The 22,575-nt window shown below is 42.6% G+C and overlaps 1 protein-coding gene across 2 annotated transcripts in view; it reads left to right on the top strand.

The window, feature by feature from the left end:
* The window catches only part of LOC130367547 (uncharacterized), a 67,828-nt gene that overhangs the window by 21,802 nt on the left and 23,451 nt on the right, over nt 1-22,575 (top strand). Inside the window, exon 2 of one of the 2 annotated variants that reach the window (XM_056570021.1) lies at nt 12,353-12,415. In XM_056570021.1, the coding sequence (XP_056425996.1) occupies nt 12,353-12,415 (63 nt within the window). Of the gene's footprint in view, nt 1-12,352; nt 12,416-20,556; nt 20,966-22,575 lie in introns of those variants that run through there. The other variant, XM_056570022.1, reaches the window with a different exon arrangement.

Here is a 22,575-nt window from a genome sequence, read left to right as displayed (position 1 = left end):
GCACTGTGGTCGTGACAGAAAAGAAATCCAAAAAGAAAAGAATTTCCTCTGTAGTATACAGCAGCTGATAAGTACTGGATGGATTAAGTTTTTTTTAACCAGTTGCACCAGTTGATTTAAAAACAAAGTTTTCCTCCAGAGTACCCCTTTTAGACTGCCTCAGGCAGCCATTAGCAATCGAGCGCAGACAACATAGATCAATGTAATGCAATTGATCTATGAAAGTAACATTGATCTATGTAAGCCATCTACTGATGGATTATGATAGGCCCCTGTGTAAAAAAGAAGTTACAAAATGTTTTAAAAAATATAACAAAAATCCCCCTCTTAATAAAAACCTCACCTCCCTTTTCCCATTTTTCAAATAAAACACTGTTCAAAAAATAATTAACATATTTGGTAGGGACATGTGCATAATTGTCCAAACTATTATATTATGACATTCCTGATCCTGCAAGGCGAAAATGCAAAAAGAATCCAAAGGGATCAAGAAGTCACATAAATGCAAAAGTGGTACTGTTAAAAACTTTTACTCTAACGCAAAAATTTTACTCTAACACAAATCCGTAGGTGAAAAAATAAACAATATATTAAGGTCAGAACATCAAGTTTTCAATTATTATTATTTTTTTTCCATAAAAAAAAACTAAAATGATCTAAGTTTGGTATCATTGGAATCATTCTGACCCATAGAATGAAGTGAGTATGGCAGATTTCCCTTACTGTATACTCGAAAAAATAATTGTCCCACATAATTCTGCAATTCCATTTTTGTTTTTCAATTTTGCCTTACATAAATGTTTCTTTTCTGGCCCTGTAATAAATTATAGGATAAAATAAAATGTGTCAATGAAAAGTACAACTTTTCCCCACAAAAAAAAGCCGTAATACAGTGGTAACATAAAAACGTTATTGGTCTTAGATTGTGAGGAGGAAAAACATTTTAAGCCAACAAAAAAAAAATTGCTGGGTCATGAAGGGGTTAAAGCTGAATGACCTTACTAGGGATGAGCGGATGAAATCCGACGAATCCGAATTCGTTGCGAATTTCGGTGAAAATTTGCTTTGCAACAAATCCGAATATCACTGCGATTCGATCGCACAAATCACTTCATTAAACTCCATTTAGTGCGGTCCAGGCTCCAGGGCATCTATGGCGGCTCCATATGTCAGGACATGAGGCAAGGAACTCTGGGAAGGAGGGAACACGGGTAGGTGGGATGACCCTGAATCACATGCAGGATGCAGCCTATCAGCAGCCAGCCACCCCTGTGATGCCTATATAATTGGCAGCCATCTTGCGGCCAGTCACATCAGCGTTCTATTGCAGAGAGAGAGGGACAGAGAGCAGTGTGTTGCACAGAAAAGCATTTTTACAGCAGCGATTCACCTCAAACCCAAATCCAGCCTAGAAGCACTGATAGGGAAAGGAAAGAGCTTGAGAGAGAAAGCACAATTTTGGGTGAAGTACACAGCGACTGTGTGCTGCAGCACTGGTGTGTACAACAACTGAAAAGCTAATAGTAGCCAGCCAGTTTGAGCAGAGCACTAAAAGTGTATTGTCCTCTATTAAGTGTAACCTGTGCGTACATAGGTCGTGTACCATTTTGTTCCTGTAATAGTCCTAAGGGCCTAGTTACTGTGAAAGGCCACCCAAAAGTACACAACTGCTGGTGTTGTAGGCAAATACTGTTTTAAGAGTAGTGGAGCGTATTGTACTCCCATCATAAGTGCATACCACGTACGTACATCTAAGTGGTGTACCATTTTGTTCCTGTTATAGTCCTAAGGGACTTGTAACTGTGAAAGGCCAGACAAATGTACAAACCTGCTGTTGTTGTTGACAAATACTGTCTTAAATGTAGTGGAGCATATTGTACTCCCCTCATAAGTGCATACCACGTACGTACATCTACGTGGTGTACCATTTTGTTCCTGTTTTCCTGTTAAAGTCTTAAGGGCCTAGTTACTGTGAAAGGCCACCTAAAAGTAAAAAAAAATAGAAAGGCCAGCCTGGCAAGTAACACAGAAGGGAATTAAAGGGGTACTCCGGTGGAATATTTTTTATTTTTTTTTTATCAACTGGTGCCTGAAAGAAACAATTTGTAAATCTGTAAATCTTAATTCTTCCAGTAATTAAGAAAATATTTTCTTTTTGGAACACAGAGCTCCCTGGTGACATCATGACAACAGTGCTCTCTACTGACACCTCTGTCCATTTTAAGAACTATCCAGAGTAGGAGAAAATCCCCATAGAAAACATATGCTGTTCCTAAAATGGACAGAGATGTCAGCAGAGAGCACTGTGTTCCAAAAAGAAAATAGTTTCCGCTGTAGTATTCAGCAGCTAATAAGTACTGCAAGGATTAAGATTTTTTTAATAGAAGTAATTTACAAATCTGTTTAACTTTCTTGCACCAGTTGATTTGAAAAAAAAATAAATAAAAGTTTTCCACCGGAGTACCCCTTTAACCCCTTGGGGACGGAGCCCATTATGACCCTAAGGACCAGAGCATTTTTTGCAAATCTGACCACAGTCACTTTAAGCATTAATAACTCTGGAATGCTTTTACTTATAAATTTGATTCCGAGATTGTTTTTTCATGACATATTCTACTTTATGGTAGTGGTAAATTTTCGTCGATACTTGCATCATTTCTTGGTGAAAAATTCAAAAATTTGATGAAAAATTTTAAAATGTTGCATTTTTCTAACTTTGAAGCTCTCTGCTTGTAAGGAAAATAGACATTTCAAATAAATTATATATTGATTCACAAATACATTATGTCTACTTTATATTTGCATCATAAAGTTGACGTGTTTTTACTTTTGGAAGACATCAGAGGGCTTCAAAGTTCAGCAGCAATTTTCTAATTTTTCACAAAATTTTCAAAATCGGAATTTTTCAGGGACCAGTTCTGTTTTGAAATGCATTTGAAGGGCCTTCATATTAGAAATACCCCATAAATGACCCAATTACAAAAACTGCACGCTTCAAAGTATGCAAAATGATATTCAGTAAGTGTGTTAACCCTTTATGTGTTTCACAGGAATAGCAGCAAAGTGAAGGAGAAAATTCCAAGTCTTCATTTTTTACACACGCATGTTCTTGTAGACTCAGTTTTTGAAATTTTACAAGTGGTAATAGGAGAAAAGGCCCACCAAAATTTGTAACCCAATTTCTCTAGAGTAAGGAAATACCTCATATGTGTATGTCAAGTGTTCGGTGGGCGCAGTAGAGGGCTCAAAAGGGAAGGAGCGACAATGTGATTTTGGAAATTGAATTTCGCTGAAATGGTTTTTGGGGGGCATGTCACATTTAGAAAGCCCCTACGGGGCCAGAACAGCAGAAAACCCGCCGTGGCATGCTATTTTGGAAACTACACCCCTCAAGGCACGTAACAAGGGGTCCAGTGAGCCTTAACACCACACAGGTGTTTGATGACTTTTCGTTAAAATGGTATGTGTAAATGAAAAAAAAATTTTTTTTCACTAAAGTGCAGTTTTTTCCCCAAATTTACCATTTTTACAAAGGGTAATGGGAGAAAATGCCCCCCAAAATTTGTAACCCCATCTCTTCTGAGTATGGAAATTGCCCTTGTTAGGACGTAAAATGCTTTGCGGGCGAACTACAATGCTCAGAAGAGAAGGAGCGCCATTGAGCTTTTGGAAAGAGAATTTGTTTGAAATGGTAGTCAGGGGCCATGTGCGTTTACAAAGCCCGAACAGTGGACCCCCCCCCACATGTGACCCCATTTTGGAAACTACATCCCTCACAGAATTTAATAAGGTGTGCAGTCAGTATTTACACCTCACTGGCGTTTGACAGATCATTGGAACAGTGGGCTGTGCAAATGAAAAATAAAATTTTAAATTTTCACGGACCACTGTTCCAAAAAGGGGTGTAGTTTCCAAAATGGGGTCACATGTGGGGGGGTCCATTGTTCTGGCACTATGGGGGCTTTGTAAACACACGTGGCCTTTAATTCCAGACAAATTTTCTCTTCAAAATCCCAATGGCGCTCCTTCTCTTCTGAGCATTGTAGTTCGCCCGCCGAGCACTTTACATCCACATATGGGGTATGTTGTTACTCAGAAGAAATGGGGTTACAAATTTTTTCCTATTTTCCCTCGTGAAAATTATAAATTTAGGGTAACACCAGCATTTTAGTGAAAATTTTTTTTTTTTCATTTTCCCATCCAATTTTTATGAAAATTCGTCAAACACCTGTGGGGTGTTAAGGCTCACTATACCCCTTGACACATTCTGTGAGGGGTGTAGTTTCCAAAATGGGGTCACATGTGGGTATTTATTTTTTTGCATTTATGTCAGAACCTCTGTAAAATCAGCCACCCCTGTGCAAATCAACAATTTAGGCCTCAAATGTACATAGTGCGCTCTCACTCCTGAGCCTTGTTGTGCACCCGCAGAGCATTTTACGCCAACATATGGGGTATTTCGGTACTCAGGAGAAATTGCGTTACAAATTTTGGGGGTCTTTTTTTCCTTTTACTGCTTGTGAAAATAAAAAGTATGGGGCAACACTAGCATGTTAGTGTAAATTTTTTTTATTTTTTTACACTAACAGGCTGGTGTAACCCCCAACTTTTCCTTTTCATAAGAGGTAAAGGAGAAAAAGCCCCCCAAAATTTGTAGTGCAATTTCTCCCGAGTACGGAAATACTCCATATGTGGCCCTAAACTGTTTCCTTGAAATACGGCAGGGCTCCGAAGTGAGAGAGCGCCATGCGCATTTGAGGACTAAATTAGGGATTGCATAGGGGTGGACATAGGGGTATTCTACACCAGTGATTCCCAAACAGGGTGCCTCCAGCTGTTGCTAAACTCCCAGCATGCCTGGAAAGTCAGTGGCTATCCAGAAATGCTGGGAGTTGTTGATTTGCAACAGCTGGAGGCTCCATTTTGGAAACACTGCCGTACAATACAGTTTTCATTTTTATTGGGGGGGGGGGGGGACAGTGTAAGGGGTGTATATGTAGTGTTTTACTCTTTATTATGTGTTAGTGTAGTGTTTTTAGGGTACATTCACACTGGCGTGTTACGGTGAGTTTCTCGCTAGGAATTTGGGCTGCGGTGAAAAATTTGCCGCAGCCCAAACTTGAAGCAGGAAACTTACTGTGAACCTACCTTTGTGAATATACCCTGTACGTTCACATGGGGGGGCAAATCTCCAGCTGTTTCAAAACTACAACTCCCAGCATGTACTGACAGACCGTGCATGCTGGGAGTTTCACTTTTGCAACAGCTGGAGGCACACTGGTTGGAAAACCTTCAGTTAGGTTCTGTTACCTAACAGTATTTTCCAATCAGTGTGCATCCAGCTGTTGCAAAACTACAACTCCCAGCATGTACTGATCGCCGAAGGGCATGCTGGGAGATGTAGTTATGCAACAGCTGGAGGTTACGCTACTACAACTCCCAGCATGCCGAGTCAGCTGTTTGGGCATGCTGGGATTTGCAGTTTTGCAACATCTGGAGGGCTACAGATTATAGACCACTGCACAGTGATCTCCAAACTGTGACCCTCCAGATGTTGCAAAACTACAAATCCCAGCATGCCAAGACAGCAAACAGCTGTTTGGGCATGCTAGGAGTTGTAGTTTTGCAAGATCTGGAGGGATACAGTTTAGAGACCACTGTATAATGGTCTCAAACTGTAGCCCTCCAGCTGTTGCTAGGCAACGTACCGGCTTCCGTAGGATCCAGGGAGCCGTCCTCTTCTGCCGCACGACGTCGCCGCCTGCCGATCACCTATTATGGGCGGGCAGGACGGGGAAAACTAAAGTAAACCCCCCCCCGCCTCCGATCTGCTATTGGTGGTCGCATCTAGACCACCAATAGCAGGGATAGGAGGGGTGGCACCCCTGCCACCTCACTCCTATGCCTTCAGGGGGATCGTGGGTGTCTTAGACAACCGCGATCTCCCTTATATTCCGGGTCACCGAGTCACCATAGACCCGTAATGACCCTAAATCGGTGCAAATTGCAAGTGTGAATTCACTTGCGATTTGCACCGATCACTGACATGGGGGGGTCTGGGCATTTGCACGGGGTGCCTGCTGATTGATATCAGTAGTCACTCCGGTCCGGTCCCCGCCCGACTCGCGGCGGGGACCGAAATACCCACGGGCGTAAGATTACGCCCTTCGTCCTTAAATAGGCACTGTCAGATATAAAGACTTTTGGTATGTTGTAAGGCATGTATAACCAATAGGTTTAGCAATTGATTTCATTAGAAAATTTTCAATATTTCATAGTGAAAAAGCCAGTCAAACAACTGCCCCCCCTGCCTTCTGGAATGCATTCAGTTCTTCTGTGAACACTGCTTCGTCCTGGACTCCAGGACGTTTTGGAGGGGGGAGGGGCTGTACACACTGCAGAGACTCATGTGAAGAGAAGGGGAGGGGGAGGGGCAGGTAGACTGCTGCCGACTCACACAGCAGACATCAGTGAGAGAGGCAAAAACATGCACTGCAGACGAAAAAGTAAGTGTCCCTGCATGTATGTGTGTGTGTGTGGATATATATGTATGTGTGTATATCAGTGTGTCTATCTAATGTGTATGTGTAAGAATATATGAAGCCTGTGTGTGTGTGTGGATATATATGTATGTGTGTGTATCAGTGTGCCTATCTAATGTGTATGTGTAAGAATATATGAAGCCTGTGTGTGTGTGTCTAATAAAGGGGGACTACCTCCAGCCGTTGCAAAACTACAGATCCCAGAATGCCTACACATCAATTGGCTGTGCAGGCATGCTGGGAGTTTTAGTTTTTCAACAGCTGGAGGCACCCTGGTTGGGAAGCACTGGACTGAGGAGGGGGGAGTGGTTATCACAGTGAGTACCCGCCCCCCTGCTTCTGGTGGACATAATTAAGGTATTTCAGAAATAAAGCTAATTCTGAGAGAAATGTAGGTCACAGACACATACAGAGTACATGTACATGATCAGGATGAGATACTGAGCAACATATAACAGTTTAGTTTTTTTGAGTGATCTGACGGGTACGCTTTAAGTAAGAGGGTACCAGGACGCAAGGGCGTATGCATACGCCCTTCATCCCCAACAGGTTAATAGGGCGAGAGTAGGGCCTTACAGGGAAAGTTTTTACTGCTACAATGGACAATACGTTGTTCCCTTCCATGTTTTTGAGGAAAGTTTTACTCGTCTCCCTATTTCCACCTAAAAAACCCTGGGAAAAGGCAGTGTTTGTAGGGGGAAATAGGGACAGGTTCCTGTGTGGGGCCGCCCTTTTTAGGGTGAGTAACACTTGCCAAGAAGGGAATTTATAATGCGAGAGTAGGGCCTTACAGGGGAAGTTTTTACCCCCACCTGCTACAATTGACCATACGTTGTTCCCTTCCACCTTTTAGAGGTTTTCGCATCACATCAATACTTGGTGGGGTAGGTGGCACATGGTGTTTTTTGCACACCTTTCCTTCTGTTTGATTTCCCAAAAATTTTGGGTACATATATTTTATCCTAAGAATATTATTAAAAGTTAAAGGGGTTCTCCACCATAAGGTGATTTTAGTACGTACCTGGCAGACAGTAATGTACATGTTTTGGAAGGATCTGCACTTGTCTTGGGGCTAAATGGCTATGTTGTGAGATTACCAGAACACTGTGGCTAGCTTTCCGTGAACTGGTATTTCCTGTTTGAGTTTTCTTCTTTTGCCTACAATTCCTCCCTCCCACACATCAGCCACCTCACCCATTGAAACCTAAATGAGCTGCATCCATTCAAAAGACGTGTGGTTTTCAATCAGGGTGCCTACAGCTGTTGCATTAGTTGCAGATTGATTCCTCTCCCACCAAGCGATCCCTCCACCCATTGAAGCAGGCAGGCTCCCTGTCATCAGCTGACTAGTGAGTCAGGTCTCAGCCGCACTGCAATCTGGGAAAAATCTGAGACAGCAGTCATTTTGTATGCTGTTAAAAATAAATATTGGGTGAAAATCACAGAAGAATTGTGAGAAAACCATCACACACAGGTACAGACACTATATTATGAACTACACTAACTTTACAGCCCCTGCAGCATAGTCAAATAAATACATTCCTGGAATACCCCTTTAAGTTTTATGTAATGCATATCCTCAATACTTACTTGTGCACACTGACACTTTTACAAAAGAGACCGTTTTCTTCTGCCTACCTGCCACAGCTACCATTCTGATCCTGCCACCTGCCTGCAGCCCCCCATCTGATGCCAAGTTCTCCTTTTTTCACCCCCCTTTGCCCCGGGCACTGGTATTGCCACCCACCGCCCCACTCTGTCACCAGGTCACTTTCAGGACTCCTGATGCTGCTGATGCCATCTCCAGGCTGTCTTATTCTGCCACCATATGTTCTCCTTATGCTGATGCCACCTCCAGGCTGTCTCATTCTGCCACCATATGTTCCCCTCCTGCTGATGCCACCTCCATGCTGTCTCATTCTGCCACCATATGTTATCCTCCTGCTGATTCCACCTCCAGGCTGTCTCATTTTGCCACCATATGTTCTCCGCATGCTGATGCCACCTCCATGATGTGTCATTCAGCCACTATATGGTCTCTTCATACTGATGCCACCTCCAGGCTCTGTCATTGTGTCACTCTACGACAGTGATTCTAAAAGCAATGCCGGTAATCTGCATGTCATTGTGAATAACAGTATTATTTATTATATATTTATTTATTATTTATCATTATTGCCGCACTGAAACCATTTTTTTTTAAATTCAGCAAATCGGTCGAATCGAATTTTTCAAAAAATGCGCTCATCTCTAGACCCTTCACCTGTTCTAGAAGAGAACAAAATACACATCATGACATATGAGGTCTATATTATCTATGTTATCTTCATTATCTATATTATCTATATCCATGTATGTGTGTATGTATGTGTGTGTGTGTATGTATGTGTGCATGCATATGTGTATGTATGTATATGTGTGTGTGTATGTATATGTGTGTATGTATGTAGGTGTGTATGTATGTGTATGTATGTATGTATGTATGTGTGTATGTATATGTGTGTATGTATGTATATGTATGTATGTGTGTATGTATGTATGTATGTGTGTGTATGTATGTATGTGTGTATATGTGTGTGTATGTATGTATGTATATGTATGTATATGTATGTGTGTATGTATGTATGTATGTGTGTGTATGTATGTATATGTGTGTATGTATGTGTGTATGTATGTGTGTATGTGTGTATATATATGTATGTATGTGTATGTATATATGTGTGTGTGTATGTATGTGTGTATGCATATGTGTATGTATGTATGTGTGTATGTGTGTATGTATATGTGTGTATGTATGTATGTGTGTATGTATGTATGTATGTGTGTATGTATATGTGTGTATGTATGTATGTATGTGCATGTATGTGTGTGTGTATGTATGTATATGTGTGTATGTATGTATGTGTGTGTGTATGTATGTATATGTGTATGTATGTATGTATGTGTTTATGTATGTGTGTATGTATGTATGTGTGTATATGTGTGTGTGTGTATGTATGTATGTATGTATGTGTGTATATGTGTATGTATGTGTGTATGTATGAATGTATGTATGTGTGTATGTTCCAGCATCACGTCCAAACGGCTAAAGATATTAACATGAAACTTGGCCACATGTTACTTATATGTCAACAACAAACATAGGATAGGTGATTTAACCCTTACTCACCCCCATTTGCCAGGGGCGGGGTTTTTGTTTAAAGTCCCATACGAGTCTATGGGAAATATATGTTACTGCATAACTTCCAAACAGCTGGAGATATTTCGATAATACTTGGTCACATGTTACTTATATGTCCACTTAAAATATAGGATAGTTAATTTAACCCTTAACTACCCCCATTTGTGAGGGTCTGGGTTTTTGTTTAAAGTCCCATGCAAATCAATGGGAAATGTATGTTCCCACATAACTTCCGTACGGCTGGAGATATTTCAATAATACCTGGTACACATATTACTTATATGTCAAATAAAAATATATGATATGATTAACCCTTACATACACCCTTATATAAAAGATGGGTTTTTGTTTCAAGTCCCATGCAGGTATATGGGACTTCCAGTACCTTACTCCACAAGCTCCGCTCTACATCTTCTGGTGAATGTGTCAGTCCGGCTTGCAAGCCACACCCCATCTCACAAAGACATGCCCACTGTTTAATCCCCACCCATTTTATTCTCTACCCTTTTTGTGCATCATTCTGGCTTGCAAATCAAGCCCAGTCCTATAAAGCCTCGTCCCCTTCTATTTTAAGCTTACAATATCTTTATCACAAATCAGTCCCACCTGAGGACAGGATATGAGGATGGGACATAAGGACGGGATATGAGGTCAGGATATGAGGACAGGATATAAGGACAGAATATAAAGACGGGATATGAGGTCGGGATATCAGGACAGCATTTGAATACGGGATATGAGGTCGGGTTATGGACAGCATATGAAGACGGGATATGAGGTCGGGATATGAGGACGGATATGAGGTTGGGATATGAGGACAGCATATGAGGATAGGATATGAGGTTGAGATAGGAGGTCGGGACAGGAGGTCGGGATATGAGGACGGGATACGAGGACGGGATATGAGGTTGAGATATGAGGACGGCATATGAGGTCGGGATATGAGGTTGAGATATGAAGGACGGCATATGAGGTCAGGATAGAAGGTCGGAATATAAGGTCCAGATATGAGGATGGGATATAAGGACGAGATATAAGGTCACGATATGAGGATTGTATATGAAGTCAAAAGCTTCCCCCTTTGTTCATTTTCCTCCCCAACAAAAATTAAGAAGGAAAATTTGGATATATGATAATTTCTCATAATTTTATTCCATAGTATTTATTTAGTTTTTTGTGTGTTTGCCTATTAGGAAACTATGGTAAAAGTCTTGCAGGACCAACATTAGATGATAGAGGGGAAGCGTTTTCTATAGGAATCCACACAGGGTCAACTATACCACAGGGATACAATGCATTCAGAAAGTTTTCACTCACTATTTCTCCTTTTTGTTGTGTTGAGGCCTTGTGCGGAGATTAAAAAAAATATCTTTCTATTGTTCCCTGTCTACACAAAGTCTTACAGCTGTCAATGTATATCAGAGCAAACACCAAGTCATGAGGAAGAAAGAACTGCCTGTAGAGCTCAGAGACAGGATTGTGTGGAGCCACAGATCTGGAGAGGGGGACACACATTTCAACTGTAGCAAGTTGACTTAATGGAGGGTACTTCTTCCTGCATAAATCATCTTTTAAAACAAAAATAGGGGGACAAAAAAAATGTCATCACTGACATCGCTTTTTAAAATTTTAAATCATGTATTGCGGACCCTGGCCATAGCTTCTACTCCAAGTGTGGCATGCACTGTGCTGCACACCGACAACGGCATGGAGTGGCCTTCCCTGTGCGCCACATGATTGTGCACAGTGGGGTCTGGTGGTGGCTGTAGCCAATGAACAATGGCCACACACACACCTCTCCTAGACTGTCAGGAGGGACACCCAGAAGGGCTACTGCACCCTGACCGATCCCAGGGATAAACAACAAGTAAAGGGGCACAGAAATAGGTTGATAAGTGCAGATACACTGCCCAGACATCTGAACGGATTTATAAAAAATGTCTCCGATCCAAGCCAGAAGGCCGGGAATCAAGAGGAAACATGCTAAAAGGTGTAGAAGTTAGTGCCCGTGCTTCCACTCAGTGGGATCCCCGGTCCTAGTGAGTTTTGGCAAATCGGGGTCACCACTCCCCATGACACAGAAGTACCCTGGCTCTAGACCCTCCCGGCCCAATGGCCTGGAGGGCACAGGTCTCATTGGGGCAGTGTTGAGCCATCTTTGGGACTGGCCCCGGAAAGCCCCGGTACACCTGTACAGAAATCCATCCCCAACAATGGCCTTGTCCTGACTACTGAGAAGAAAACATACTACACTTGATCTTAGCCAAAAGGCAGAGAAGAGATATGTTCTAAAACATGTTCTTATGTTCTGTGTACTAGAACATAGGGACCTTCTGTAGTCACAGACTATTATGGAGCTGAGCTTCTCACATGGACAAGATGGCGACTGCACTGCACCTTATGGTGAGACATAGGGTAACTGGTGAGACACCTCATATCTGGGCGACCCTACACCTGTTACATAAGAGAAGAAACTATACTTAATGGCATATGAAGCCTATATTATCTATATTATTTATATTATCTATATTATCACCCGGATTTTTAGATTAATTTTCCTGGTTGATAATTTCTCAGAATTTTTTTGCACAACTATTTATATTGTTTTTTTTTTGTGTTTGTCTCCTAGGGAACTATGGTAAAAGTCTTGTAGGACCAACATTAGATGATGGAGGAGAAGCTTCTTCTATAGGTAAGGATCCACACTTTGCAGTTTTATAAGTATTCAGACCCGTTGCTATCACACAATCTAGCTCTAGGGCTCTCCTATTTCTCTTGGAGTAACCTGTGGTAAATTCAGATAATCGGACAGGATTTAGCCCTGTCTATATATTGTCTCAAGGCTGACAATACATATCAGAGCAAAAACCATGAGGGGGAAAGGACTGCCTATAGAGCTCATAGACAGGACTATGTGGAGACACAGAACTGGAGAAGGAGAAAAAAAAATTCAACTATAGCAAGTGGACCTTATGGAGGTTTCTTCTTTAATGATCTTTTGCACCCATTGGGTTCTTGGTCACCTCTCTTACCAAGGCCCTTAGTTTGGTGGCATTCCAACTCTAGGAAAAGCCTTAATTATTCCACACTTCTCCCATTTAAGAATTATGGAGGCCACTAGGCTCTGATTTGGTAATTCCCCGTGTACCCCATCAGGCCCTTCGTCCATCTGTGAGCTTCACATTCATACAAAGAAAAGACACACAACACACAGCTCATTCTACTCCAGCTCCCACCTGACTGCTGCCCATGCCTTTTATTTATGTCCACAGTAGTATGTCAACCAATGGGATGATGGTTCAATGACATGATGTGTTTCCATTTACAATACAGCAGAGTAAGAAGTTTAGACAAAACCATGTAAGGACAGGCAATATATGTATAGCATCTTCTCTTCCGGGAGGGGAAACACAGCTTATACAGTGAGGATCAAAAGTTTGGACACCCCAGGTAAAAATGTGTATTAATGTGCATAAAGAAGCCAAGGAAAGATGGGAAAATCTCCAAAAGGCATCAAATTACAGATTAGACATTCTTATAATATGTCAACAAAAGTTAGATTTTATTTCCATCATTTTCACTTTAAAAATAACAGAAAACAAAAAAAATGGCATCTGCAAAAGTTTGGGCACCCTGCAGAATTTATAGCATGCACTGCCCCCTTTGCAAAGCTGAGACCTGCCAGTGTCATGGATTGCTCTCAATCATCATCTGGGAAGACCAGGTGATGTCAATCTCAAAGGTTTTAAATGCCCAGACTCATCTGACCTTGCCCCAACAATCAGCACCATGGGTTCTTCTAAGCAGTTGTCTAGAAATCTGAAACTGAAAATAGTTGACGCTCACAAAGCTGGAGAAGGCTATAAGAAGATATCAAAAAGTTTTCAGATGTCAACATCCTCTGTTCGGAATGTAATTAAGAAATGGCAGTCATCAGGAACAGTGGAAGTTAAAGCAAGATCTGGAAGACCAAGAAAATATCAGACAGAACAGCTTGCAGGATTGTGAGAAAAACTATTCAAAACCTACGTTTGACTGCACAATCCCTCCAGAAAGATCTGGCAGACACTGGAGTTGTGGTACACTATTCCACTATAAAGAGATACTTGTACAAATATGGTCTTCAGGGAAGAGTCATCAGAAGAAAACCTCTTCTACGTCCTCACCACAAAAATCAGCGTTTGAACTTTGCAAATGAACATATAGACAAGCCTGGTGCATTTTGGAAACAAGTTCTGTGGACCGATGACGTTAAAATTTAACTTTTTGGCCGGCATGAGCAAAGGTACGTTTGGAGCAGAAGGGGAACAGAATTTAATGAAAAGAACCTCTGCCCAACTGTTAAGCATGGGTGTGGATCAATCATGCTTTGGGGTTGTATTGCAGCCAGTGACACAGGGAACATCTCACGAGTAGAAGGAAAAATGGATTCAATAAGATTTCAGGAAATTTTGGATGCTAACTTGATGCCATCTGTGAAAAAGCTGAAGTTAAAGAGAAGATGGCTTCTACAAAGGGATAATGATCCTAAACACACCTCGAAATCCAAGGGTGATTACATCAAGAGGTGTAAACTGAAGGTTTTGCCATGGCCTTCACAATCTCCTGACCTCAACATAATTGAAAATCTATGGATAGACCTTAAAAGAGCAGTGCGTGACAGACAGCCCAGAAATCTCAAAGAACTGGAAGTCTTTTGTAAGGAAGAATGGGCAAAGATACCTCAAACAAGAATTGAAAGACTCTTGGCTGGCTACAAAAAGCATTTACAAGCTGTGATACTTGCCAAAGGGGGCAGTACAAGATATTACCTCTGCAGGGGGCACAAACTTTTGCAGATGACATTTTTTTTGTTTTCTGTTATTTTGAAAGTGTAAATGATGGAAATAAAATCTAACTTTTGTTGACATATTATAAGAATGTCTAATCTGTAATTTGATGCCTTTTGGAGATTTTTCCATCTTTCCTTGGCTTCTTTATGCACATTGATACAAACTTTTACCTGGGGTGCCCAAACTTTTGATGCCCACTGTATGGTAATGTCTCAATACTACAGCTATGCAACAGACAAATCTGGATCTCAGAAGACTATTCTCGGAGAGATAATGTATCAGCTCTTATGTCTTCTCTCTAGGTGGTAGGACACAGAGCCCATGGTGTATTTATACAGTGAATTATGTTTAACCTTGAATATACAAAATCACCACGTCAGCTCTTGAGAACTTTCAATACAGTGGAAATTTTTTGGCCCCTTCAACAGATCTATAGCTCCACACAATACTGTCTTTGAGCTTTATAGGCCATTCTTTCACCTCATAGCTTTTATTTTGTCAGCTGCAAGACCTCATATAGACAAAACTATGTGTTTCCAGATCCTGTCCAGTCAGCTGAATTTACCGCAGGCTACTCTGATCATGGTAAAGAAACATCTCAGAGATGATCAAGAGAAATAGGAGGAGCCAGAGCTAAATACTTATGTCTATGTGTCATTTTAGTTTTTTCCTTTTTAAACAAATTCTCCAAAAAAATATAAAATTCTGTTTTTACTTTGTCATTTTTTGGGTATTGAGTGCAGAATGATGGGGGAAAACGTATTTTATTATTTACAAAGTACCTGTCGTCAAACCATATTTTCTAAACTAACTCAGATTATATTCCCTAACCACTCCTAACATCCCTCCTGCCCTTAAATATTTTCCGAGCTTTAAAAAGCTGTGTACCATACCTTTCCCCTTGCTCACATTGTGTGAGCCCCGGCAGGAGAAAGTGGATGTTCCCCAGCAGACGTGACATCACTGAAGCCTGTGAGAGCTGGGCCTCGCCATGCCCCGCATGCACTTCCTGAGTTTGGTCTCCTGCCCGGCCAGAGGAGACCAAACTAGCAGGGTACAGCACAGAGCCACCTAGTGGCCGTATTTTCCATCACATTAAAAAGATATGAAGTTTGAGAATTTTAACAATAAGTAAATAGCAAAGTGTCTTATAATTAAATAAGGAACAACCCGACTTGTTTTGTCAGGTTGTGCGCCAAATTTGTGCCAGAATCTGCGACAGAATTGAAAAAAAACTCTCCATTATACTAAGAAAACCAGAAAAGGGGCGTGACCATCAGGGAAAGGGGGCATTATCACTGAAAATGTTCCCGACATTTTCACAAAAACCCAAAATATTTACTAAGGTTTCCACAGAAAATGTACCGTAGTTGATTTGAGAGGAAAACCCGACAGATCAGAGCAGGTGTAAAAAGGAAAATGTAGGGAAAAGTGCAAAATGTAGGAAAACCTTAGTAAATACTGTGAAAAAAAAATTGTAGGGAATTAAAACCAATAAAGAAACCTACACTCCAGTATTAGTAAATCTGGGCCAGTATATTAAGTTTAGTTTGGTGACAGGTACTCTTTAAGTACAAGGCCACGACATTACGAAATGTAAAAAAAGTGAAGGCGTCTTCCTTGTTAGGGTAGGATCACACATCACACGTATTTCACGCTGATGCGCCAATGACCGTCACTAGAGTGAGCTCCTTGCGGTGCCCATGTGTTCTGCTCTCGGTCTAACTCAGGGCACAGGGGGAGCGACCACGATGTCTTTCAGTAAACTGCGCATGAGCGTGCAATTTACTACAGACTCACAGAACACACAGGCACAACAGGGATCATACTCTAGTGGTGATCATTGGTGAATCCACAGCGTGAAACACGCTGTGGATGAACTACCTGTGACTCTATCCTTAAAGTAGATTTGAAGCAGAATTTGAAAGGCGAGGGCATCATTTCACATGGAGTCCTTATCAAAAAATTGGCATGTCAATTAGTAAGGCCGGACCAGGCAAAAGAGCAAAAGATGCAGGGCGCAAACGATCCAGATAATAACAATGATGTTATGGCCGGTACCGGTACTGCCACAGCACTTTTAATATAGATATGACCCCCACTGCCACTCACAATCTTCATTTTAAAAACCCCACCAGGACCCTTGAATGGCTCCTCGGTACTGGCCTTACAGGGCTCCCGGTGGTTGATTTAAAAATGAAAGTAAAAACACTCCCCATACATCGCATGGGAGCGGAACATGCCATTCACATGTTTAAACCCTTAAGGACGCAGGGTTTTTCCGTTTTTGCATTTTCATTTTTTCCTCATCACCTTCTAAAAATCACAACGCTTTCAATTTTGCACATAAAATTCCATATGACGGCTTATTTTTTGCGCCATTTTTCGGTAAAAATTACACCTTATCTTTATTCTGTAGGTCCATACGGTTAAAATGATCCCCTACTTATATAGGTTTGATTTTGTTGTACTTCTGAAAATCATAAATACATGCACGAAAATTTATACGTTAAAAATTCTCATTTTCTAACCCCAACAACTTTTTTATTTTTCCACGTACAGGCCAGTATGAGGGCTAATTTTTTGTGCCGTGATCTGAAGTTTTTAGCAGTACCATTTTTGTATTGATCGGACTTTTTGATCACTTTTAATTCATTTTTTCATGATATAAAAAGTGACCAAAAATACGCTATTTTGGACTTTTGAATTTTTTTGCGTGTACGCCATTGACCGGCCGGTATAATTAACGATACATTTTTATAATTCGGACATTTCCGCATGCGGCAATACCACATATGTTTATTTTTATTTACACTTTTTTTATGGGAAAACGGGGGTGATTCAAACTTTTATTAGGGAAGGGGCTAAATGATCTTTATTAACTTTTTTTCCACTTTTTTTTTGCAGTGTTATAGCTCCCATAGGGACCTATAACACTGCACACACTGATCTCTTATACTGATCATTGTTATCCCATAGGGAGCTATAACACTGCACACACTGATCTCTTACATTGATCATTGTTATCCCATAGGGGGCTATAACACTGCACACACTGATCTCTTACATTGATCATTGTTATCCCATAGGGGGCTATAACACTGCACACACTGATCTCTTACATTGATCATTGTTATCCCATAGGGGGCTATAACACTGCACACACTGATCTCTTATACTGATCCCTGCAAAGCCATAGCTTTGCATGGATCAGTGTTATAGGCGGTCGATTGCTCAAGCCTGTATCTCAGGCTTGGAGCAATCAAACGCCGGTCGGACGCGACGGAGCAAGGTAAGGGGGTCTCCGCTCGCTGCAAGCTGATTGGGACATCGCGATTTTATCGCGATAGTGCCGATCAGCCCGACAGAGCTGCCGGGAAGCTTTCACTTTCATTTTAGACGTGGCGACGTTTAAAGGGTTAATAACGCACGGCACAACGATCAGTGCCGCACGCTATTAGCCCAGGGTCCCGGCTATCGTTAGCCACCGGGACAGAAACGGTATGACGCGGGGTCATGGCGAAACTCCCTTTTAAATACTGGGCATAGGGCCTACAGGCAGGGGAGTACCTAGAGCATTTGGCACCCGGGGCGGACCCTTTGTTTGGCACCCCCCCCCCCCCCCACAGACACACACACACGCACCCCCCATTAATTACACCCCCTCCCTCCCCTCCTCCCGGGAGCGGACTGACAACACTCGGGGCCCCCGGACCAAAAAAAGGCAAGGGCCCCTGCTAGGCTCTGCAGCTCGTCAATCTTCTGCCACACCCCTATTCCACCCAAATCCCACACACAATAAACTAAAATTTATATATATAAGAAACACTTTAACATAGGTAAATTTCCATGACCAATAAATACTGGTATACAAGGAGTAAATATATACCACCACACAACAACTGGATAATACCGCCATACTGTACTGAATAATACCACTATACACAGACCAGTATTCTATAAAGGATCTGTATACAATATAAGTGATTATATACAGGACCATATGGCGGTAGATATCAGCTGCACACAGGATTTGTATACCATATAAGTGATTATATACAGGACCATATGGCGGTAGATATCAGCTGTGCACAGGATGTGTATACCATATAAGTGATTACAGTTACATTTTGGGACTCACAATTACATCTTTTCTGATCAGCAGCGTCCTCTTTCCTTTTCTTCACCGTCCGGATAAGACCGCCATGTGGATCTCTTAACATCTGCAGGAAAAACATGTCAGACTCTGCATATTTTCAGTGCCCTCCCCTCCTCTACACGATCTTCCCATCTATAGGCCCACAAACTGTAAAAATGCCCTCCTTGGTGTCCTGCACAGTAAAAGGGCAGGTAGGTAGGTAGCCATGTAACCCCCTCTTTCCCATAGGTATATGCAGAGTTACACCCCCCTCTTTCCCATAGGTATATGCAGAGCTACACCCCCCCCCTCTTTCCCATAGGTATATGCCTGAGCCCACTGTCATGTAAGAAGCCGGCTTCTTACATGACAGTGGGCTCAGGCTATCACTGGCCAGGGCGGGGCATCGCTCTGGCAGTGATAGGCTGACGGCTGTCCGGCGTTCCCGTCCCCAGCGTGCGGCCGACGTGGGTGAGTTAAGTTTATTTTCTGTATCTTTTGCAGCATAGGTATACAGCGTACAGCAGTGGTCTCAAACCTGCGGACCTCCAGCTGTTGCAAAACTACAACTCCCAGCATGCCCGGACAGCCATGCTGGGAGTTGTAGTTTTGCAACAACTGGAGGTCCGCAGGTTGGAGACCACTGGCGTACAGTGAGTTCCATCGCCGGAGGCCCCCAACAAAGAGGAGGAGGACAGTGCTTGACATATGTGGGTAGTACCCCGCTGGGCTGATCATTAATTGGGGGGGAGCAGAATAGCACTGGCGGGTCACATGATTTTGGGGGGGGGGGGAATGCGTTATACCGTGGAACCGCCGTAAGTTAAAAAAAATACCATGATACACATATATGGTCATACCGCCCAGCCCTAGGTACATGCAGAGCACCACCCCTCTCCCCCCTCCCCTATAGGTAAATGGAGAGCACCCCCCCTCCCCCCCCTTCCCTTTAGGTAAATGCAGAACACCCCCCCCTCTCCCCCCCTTCCCTATAGGTAAATGCAGAGCACCCCCCTCCCTATAGGTAAATGCAGAGCACCCCCCCTCCCCCCTTCCCTATAGGTATATGCAGAGCACCCCCCCCTTCCCTATAGGTAAATGCAGAGCATCCCCCCTCTCCCCCCCCCCCTTCCCTATAGGTAAATGCAGAGCACCCCCCCTCTCCCCCCCTTCCCTGTAGGTATATGCAAAGGAAAAAAAAAAGGATGCTCACCTGATATCCCACGCAGCGATCTTCTCAGCTGCAGGGCCCGCGTCTTCTCCCCTCCACAGTACAGGCGCCGGATGAGTGACGTCACCGGCGCCTGTACTGCGTGCTGCGTGGGGGCGGAGGTCACGTCTCCTCTGTGTAGCTGCAGATGCTGCTCACACAGAGGCGACACCTTCTCCTGTATGTGCGTGTATCGCGCATACAGGAGAATGTAGCGCTGTCAGCTGGGGATCTGGGACGAGTGTCCCGGACCTCAGCAGCGGCGGCGGCCCCTTGAGAGTGGGACCCGGGGCGGACCGCCCCCCCCCCGCCCCCCCTTGGTACGCCACTGCCTACAGGTAAGCCCTACGTCCTTAAGAGGTTAATAACTTCTGATCGCATCGGGTCTCAGAAGTGAGACCCGCTGCGATCAATCCCTCAGCCCCTGTACTACAACCCCCATCATGGAAAAGCACTAATGTAGTCTCCCCAGCCACCCGCAGACTCCTGCAGCCGGGCATCTACTACTCCCATCATGGAAACAAGTCTGTTCCATCATGGGAGTAGTAGTAGTCCCTCAACACTGCAGGAGTCTGCTGATGTCACCTCTTCAGAGCATGCTCAGAAGTAATAACGGATATTATAAACTGGGTGCAAATGGATGACATTAAAGGATCACCCATTTGCCATAGACTTCAATGTTAAATTTATATCTGTTTCTATTCTGTTATTTTTGATGAGAGAATAAATACTGCGTGCAGCGAAAAATGGAACAGGAAGAAAACAGGTGCGAACGGGTGATAAAAGGATTGTAAAAAATCCCATTGATCAATGGGATTATTTTACAGCTGTTAACAACCCATCTGGAAAATGATCAAACGGATTGCAGAACGGGCATTTATTAACCAGAGCAGACGGCCGTGTGAACGAGCCCTAAGGGGTCATTAGACTTAATCCTGGCTTGTCAATCATATGTGGAGCTCTATATCAAGATAAACTTGACATCCTCTCATTAAAGTTGCGGTCATGGAGACATCATGGAACCAGTATGACTTCTTTACAAACTAGGGATTTATGGAGAAGGTAAGAGTACAATGGAGGCTTCTCTAATACAGATGTGTGAAGTCAAATGGATAATTGTTAGTTAGAATAACACAGCTTTCCCTGGACAAAGATTCAGAATCAAGATGATTAGCAGCGGAGTACCCCTTTAAGAAGGCAAGGGCTGGACAACGCTCCCAGGGGGAAATTCATCAAGGCCTGTGCTGTGGAAAAGTTGACCAGTTGCCCATAGCAACCAATCAGATCACTTCTTTTATCTTTCAGAGGCCTTTTCAAAAATGAAAGAAACGATCTGATTGGTTGCTATGGGCAACTGGTCAAGTTTTCCTCAGCACAAGTTTTGATGAATCTCCCCTTAGTGAGAGACATATATAAGATAATAGATATGTATTGATGTCCTTTACAATACTTAACAGTATAAGCAGCACTACCATATGTCCTATGTATTATCTCAAATATTTAACCCCTTAAGGACGCAGGGCGTATCTGTATGCCCTGAGTCCCCTCCCGTTCTATAACACGGGCCACAGTGGGTCGGGCAAGGCCTCTAACAACGGCCGGGACCCGTGGCTAATAGCGCGCAGCACTGATCGGGGTGCCGCACGCTATTAACCCTTTAAATGTGGCATCTAAAGTTGATTGCCACGTCTAAAGTGAAAGTAAAGTGATGCCGGTTAGCTCAGGGGGCTGTTCGGGACCGCCACGGCAAAATATCGGCATTCCGAACAGCTGGAGGACACCAGGAGGATCCCTACCTACCTCCTGCGTGTCCGATTGCCGAATGACTGCTCCGTGTCTGAGATCCAGGCATCAGCAGTCAAGCGTCAGAATCATTGATCAATGTTATCATATGGGATAACAATGATCAGTGTAAAAGATCAGTGTGTGCAGTGTTATAGCCCCCTATGGGATAACAATGATCAATGTAAAAGATCAGTGTGTGCAGTGTTATAGCCCCCTATGGGTAAAAAAGAATATTAAAGTTAATAAAGATCATTTAACCCCTTCCCTAACAAAAGTATGAATCACCTCCCTTTTCCCATTTAAAAAAAAACACAGTGTAAATAAAAATAAACATATGTGGTATCGCCGCGTGCAAAAATGTCAGAACTACAAAAACAAATTGTTAATTAAACCGCACGGTCAATGGCATATGCGCTGAAAAAATTCCGAAAGTACAAAATAGTGTATTTTTGGTCACTTTTTATATAATGAAAAAATGAATAAAAAGTGATCAAAAAGTCCGATCAATACAAAAATGGTACCGCTAAAAACTGCAGATCACGATGCAAAAAATCAGCCCTCATACTGGCCCGTACACAGAAAAATAAAAAAGTTATAGGGGTCAGAATTTAAAATGTATACATTTTCCTGCATGTAGTTATGATTTTTTCCAGAAGTGCGACAAAATCAAACCTATATAAGTAGGGTATCATTTTAATCGTATGGACCTACAGAATAAAGATAAGGTGTCATTTGTACCGAAACATGAAGTGCATAGAAACGGAAGCCCCCAAAAGTTACAAAATGGCGTTTTTTTCTTCAATTTTGTTGCACAATGATTTTTTTTGCCTTTCGCCGTCGATTTTTGGGTAAAATGACTGTTGTCATTACAAAGTAGAATTGGTGGC

The sequence above is a fragment of the Hyla sarda genome, chromosome 4 (genome assembly GCF_029499605.1).
Source record: "Hyla sarda isolate aHylSar1 chromosome 4, aHylSar1.hap1, whole genome shotgun sequence".
NCBI lineage: Eukaryota > Metazoa > Chordata > Amphibia > Anura > Hylidae > Hyla > Hyla sarda.
Note: the sequence above shows the minus strand (reverse complement) of the source record. Positions and strands in the feature narration are given on the sequence as shown.